The 4,319-nt window shown below is 39.7% G+C and overlaps 1 protein-coding gene across 1 annotated transcript in view; it reads right to left on the reverse strand.

Annotated features, from left to right (window-relative positions):
- Window positions 1-1,391: 1,391 nt before the first annotated feature.
- LOC103800005 (sorting nexin-18-like) overlaps window positions 1,392-4,319 on the reverse strand; it is a gene marked incomplete at its 5' end in the record, with an annotated part of 18,072 nt that continues 15,144 nt past the window's right edge. The window contains one exon of the mRNA XM_009072365.1: window positions 1,392-2,154. Within this exon, the coding sequence (XP_009070613.1) occupies window positions 1,901-2,154 (254 nt within the window). The remainder of the gene's footprint in view (window positions 2,155-4,319) is intronic.

Raw genomic sequence — 4,319 nt, forward strand, 5'->3', positions numbered from 1 at the left:
AGCTCATCACTATGTCACATAACTAAACGACATATGGGAAGCAGGAGTATGGCTGGCAAGAGCTGTCGGGGGAAGTGGTGAGTTTTGAATACAGAACCAGACATCATGAGGAAGTCAAAGAGCAAGTCAGCTCTATGACTATGGTCCTTATTTTATGGTCAATCTTGTTTGCAGCACTGTTTCAACAGGCTGGAAATGGAGCCTTTCCTCACTGATTGTCCTTTCTTTTACAAATACTGGCTTTTTCCTCTTCATTACTCTGTATTTTACTGCTTTGTGCATGTACCAGAAGCACTGCCAAACACAGCCTGCACAAAACAGCCATCTGCAAGCATTTGGGGATGAATTTTAGAACCAAAACTACATTCTTACATTTATTCCTCTAAAAGAGAGGTGTGGGGTTAAACTACAGAAACTCACATGATCGAGTGAAAGAACTGCACATTTCTGCTGCGTAGGTAAGGAATGATTTGTACTTAAATGTAACTGTTGCTCAACCTACTTTTCCAGGCTTTCATTTGTTTAAGCTATCTTTGATTAATTCAATTAAAAACAAAAAAAAAAGTAAACATTTTGCTTTCTTGGAAGGTTTTGTTATTTTTGTTTAGGAGAACAGAGATAGGATAAATAAAAACCTTCTTTCATACTGACCTACAAGAAGGAAATCAATAAGTAAGAAACACAGACTTCAGACTTAATTCGAGAGAAATAAGCCATAAAACTCTTTAAAAGATAGTGTTTACATATATATAAATGCACCCTGCTTGTCAAATATATTTATACAAAAATTAAGACAATTGTTAATTCTTGAGTGTTACAAACATAAAAATGCCACGTTTTCAAAGTCAGTTCAGCCAAGACTTATTTCAGATCATTTATATTACTGAACATCCCCGAAAACTTTTAACTTAGTAAACTAATGAATCACAGTGGAGTTTCAACTCAGACAACAGGCAATGTAGATGCAAGTCTGAAGTTAAACTGAATCAGCAACTGAACAACAAGCAGATCATTTGAAACTTAAAAAAAAAAGTTGCAGCCACATAAGCTGCAGTAATATCCCCTTGATATAAGTCATTTTTATTAGGCTAGCTCTTCAAATTTCCACTCACAGTAATGCTGTATACCATAAAAAAAAACCAACCCTCACTGCATTATTTATTTCAGAAAGACAACTAAGTGGTGTGTTTTCGTATATGTGCTTAACATCCTAATACATGTAACAAGTAGTCTCCATTTTCAGGAAAAGTGTGAATAGACTTAAGTTCCTTTTGAGCCAACATTTGTCGTACGACAGTACTTGCTACGCAAACTGGATGGCAGCTGATTTTTTTCCAGTCAATGTGAGGTTTCATAATCAGTTTCCATCATAGGCATCAACCCTTCATTCATTCAATCATAAAAATGTGACTTACTAGAAAAGGAAAAATAGAGTCTAAAGGCACAGAATCACATAGCTGCTCTAGTAGGAGTCTGTAAACAGAGAATTGTTTGAATTTAGGAAATCCAAATCTAGGAAAGTAAAAAGGCATCTGAAGCAGGCTTTTATCTAGCCAACTTCCTTAAAGACCCAAAGGGTTTTGAGGTCTACAAAGTATGCACTAAAATACCATATTTCAAAAAGCAATAAGGCAAATAGTATACTCATTATCTCAAAAAAGTTACAATGGTAGTGTAGGCATACATAGTATAACTTAGTTACAATGCGTGGTACTGTTTCTACTACATAGCCCTATAACTGTTTCCTTTCTACATAGTCGGAGATCAAACTCGGGATCCAGGTGAACACAAACCCATCCTTGTACCGCTGTCTATCACTGGCAACAGCTCTCCAGCAGCAGCAGCAGGTGCTCTGCTGCCTGGGTCACATTCATGCTGAGGGAAGTCCACCAATCAGAGACTAAACACTGTCATACTTGTGAAGAGCTTCTTCTAGCTTTTGTGTCACTTTTTGAAAAAAGAGTATTTGCTGTTGCAGGAAATGCTGCATCTGTGATTTAAAGTCCCTCACACGGATTTTGTGGAAATGGTTAATTTCTGCAAGGGTTGCAAAGGAAATAATGTTACAGCGTTCTTGGATGCCCTCAGCTTTTTGGAGCTCCATCTTCCCCTCCTCCACGTGCCGCTTACTCTCCTTTACTTTGGTGAGGGCTCCTGTGTAAAGAACAAAATAAAAGAGTTGAACTGTAAGGACATTGTAGACTCAACTGCTGAACTTTAAGAAGTGATTTAGTAACAACAAGGACTTGTACAAAACTTATTCTCAATGCGTTTATACCTGCGTATATATACATGAATGAAAAGGAATAAAATAAAAGCTTTTTCAAATAAAAGAAATCACAGACCAATGATTCCTGTTAAAAATAAAACACCCAACACTTTTTTTAAGGTCCAAGAATGAGAAAATTAGTAAAACCCACTTATTTCACAACCTTAAAAATCAGATGGTGTCCTTCAGAGAATAACTGATAATTATACCAGTAGTGGGAATAAGTGCAAGCACTAAGAAACTAGTCAGATCAATTTAAGACTACATAAACACCAGAAAAATAACCTCATTAAAAAACTGGACTTTGTGAAATATCAGTTTCCCCAGTATTTGTGAAAAGTCAAAAGCAGATCTTAATACACAAAACCTTGATAATACATGGTTTTGCTTTTACACTACAGATATTTCAAAATTAATTACTGAGCACCAGAGAATCTAAGAGTTTATTTCAAAGTTACAGATGCCAGCCCTCCTTCTCCAAAGAGCGACTTGAAGCACACACATCCTACAAAACCAAACCATCACCCAAACCAGACCTAGCCAGAGCAGACTCATACAATGACAGACTACCAAGATATGCCTTAAGGCATTTGTATTCTTGGACTTGATTTCCCACAGAGCAACTTCTTTGCCTTAAATATTACATATACACTTTATTCGTATAACTAAACCCAATTGGACCAGTACATTTTTATCTTCATACCAGATACCTGTTCCTTCAAATATTTGCAACGTCCAAATTCTCTTTCCTTTCAGATTACACTTCTTAAATGGACAAGGCGCCTTTTACATTGCCTTGAAGAGCTTTTCTGTACCCGCTGCAGTGACAGTGAGACAACAGAGAAACCTCTCTGCCTATATATTCCAGAGGGACAACCTCCACTTTATCTGCTGAGAGAGCAGTTTGTCTTCTTGTCAGCCTGAACCCACACACAGCAAAGACCACTAAACAGTTAAAACACAGTTCATCAGCAGTAATATTATCTTCTGTCCTTGCCTTCCTGTGTCTGTTTAAAGGCCATTTTGAATGTGCCTCCCACCAGCACCCTGACACATCCCACAGATCAGATCTGGAGCGTGACTGTCTGTGCATGGATGTGTCTGGGTTTGCTGCAGGCACAGCGGGCTGGGAGGTGACTGGGAAGCTCGTCTGCTGCTCGCTACATTCTGCTCAGGTGCTCCTCACTCCCTCCTGCCTGCTGCAGCTCATTATTCCCTGCCCAGGCAGGCAGGTAGAATGCAGGGTTAAAGTATGCTCTTACTAGAAGCAAGTTAAAGTATCAGGTGATTTCTCAACCTTGGGTAAAAAGAGATTGTTGCATCTGTGAAATCAAATGGGGCTGTGTCTTGCATTCCCAAAATCAGAGAAGCATGCACGACTTTTCTCCATCCAGCTTCTAACAACGTGTTATCTTTCGCAGGGGGGTGTTTCTAATTGCAAACACTCAGAAAATACTTTATCAGTTAGCAGTACTTCTCTACTCTTGAAATCAGATTTTTCTGTTTAACTTGCATTTAGACTGTGCTGTACATGGCATCTCCTGTCTGCAGCCCTAGTATGAGCTCTGCGTCATGGGCATAAGAAATTCCCCTCTGGTATAATGTACTTGCAGAAAGACCATACAAATTATTTTCCTTTATTTTTTTAACTTTCAAAACTGTGGCAGAGAGGTTACTAACAAGGTAAGCACAGACTGCAGGCTGCATGGTTGAGGACACATATTCCAGTGGAAGAGGCCACACTGTGAGCCTGGTGTGCCAAAGAACTGCCTGAACGCCATGGGCAGTGTCTGTTTCTGGGGGTGCAAGGTGGTGGCACAGCTCCACACCTTCCTGGCTCCCGTGGCAAGCCAATGTGGTGGCTAAAAGCTTGGCACTGGCTGCTTCAGCTGGTTGACCTCATCATCTTCAGCCTGGCCCAAAAACCACCATCTAAAAACCTTTTCCACATGCTGCAGTGCCAGCAGTGGGTCTGTGCCAGAAGATCTGGATTTTGTCCTTTACAGAGCGAGGAATCTGTGAGGTAGGGCACGATCTGCAAAACGTTTAA

This window comes from Acanthisitta chloris, unplaced genomic scaffold (assembly GCF_000695815.1).
Source record: "Acanthisitta chloris isolate BGI_N310 unplaced genomic scaffold, ASM69581v1 scaffold31823, whole genome shotgun sequence".
Classification (NCBI taxonomy): domain Eukaryota; kingdom Metazoa; phylum Chordata; class Aves; order Passeriformes; family Acanthisittidae; genus Acanthisitta; species Acanthisitta chloris.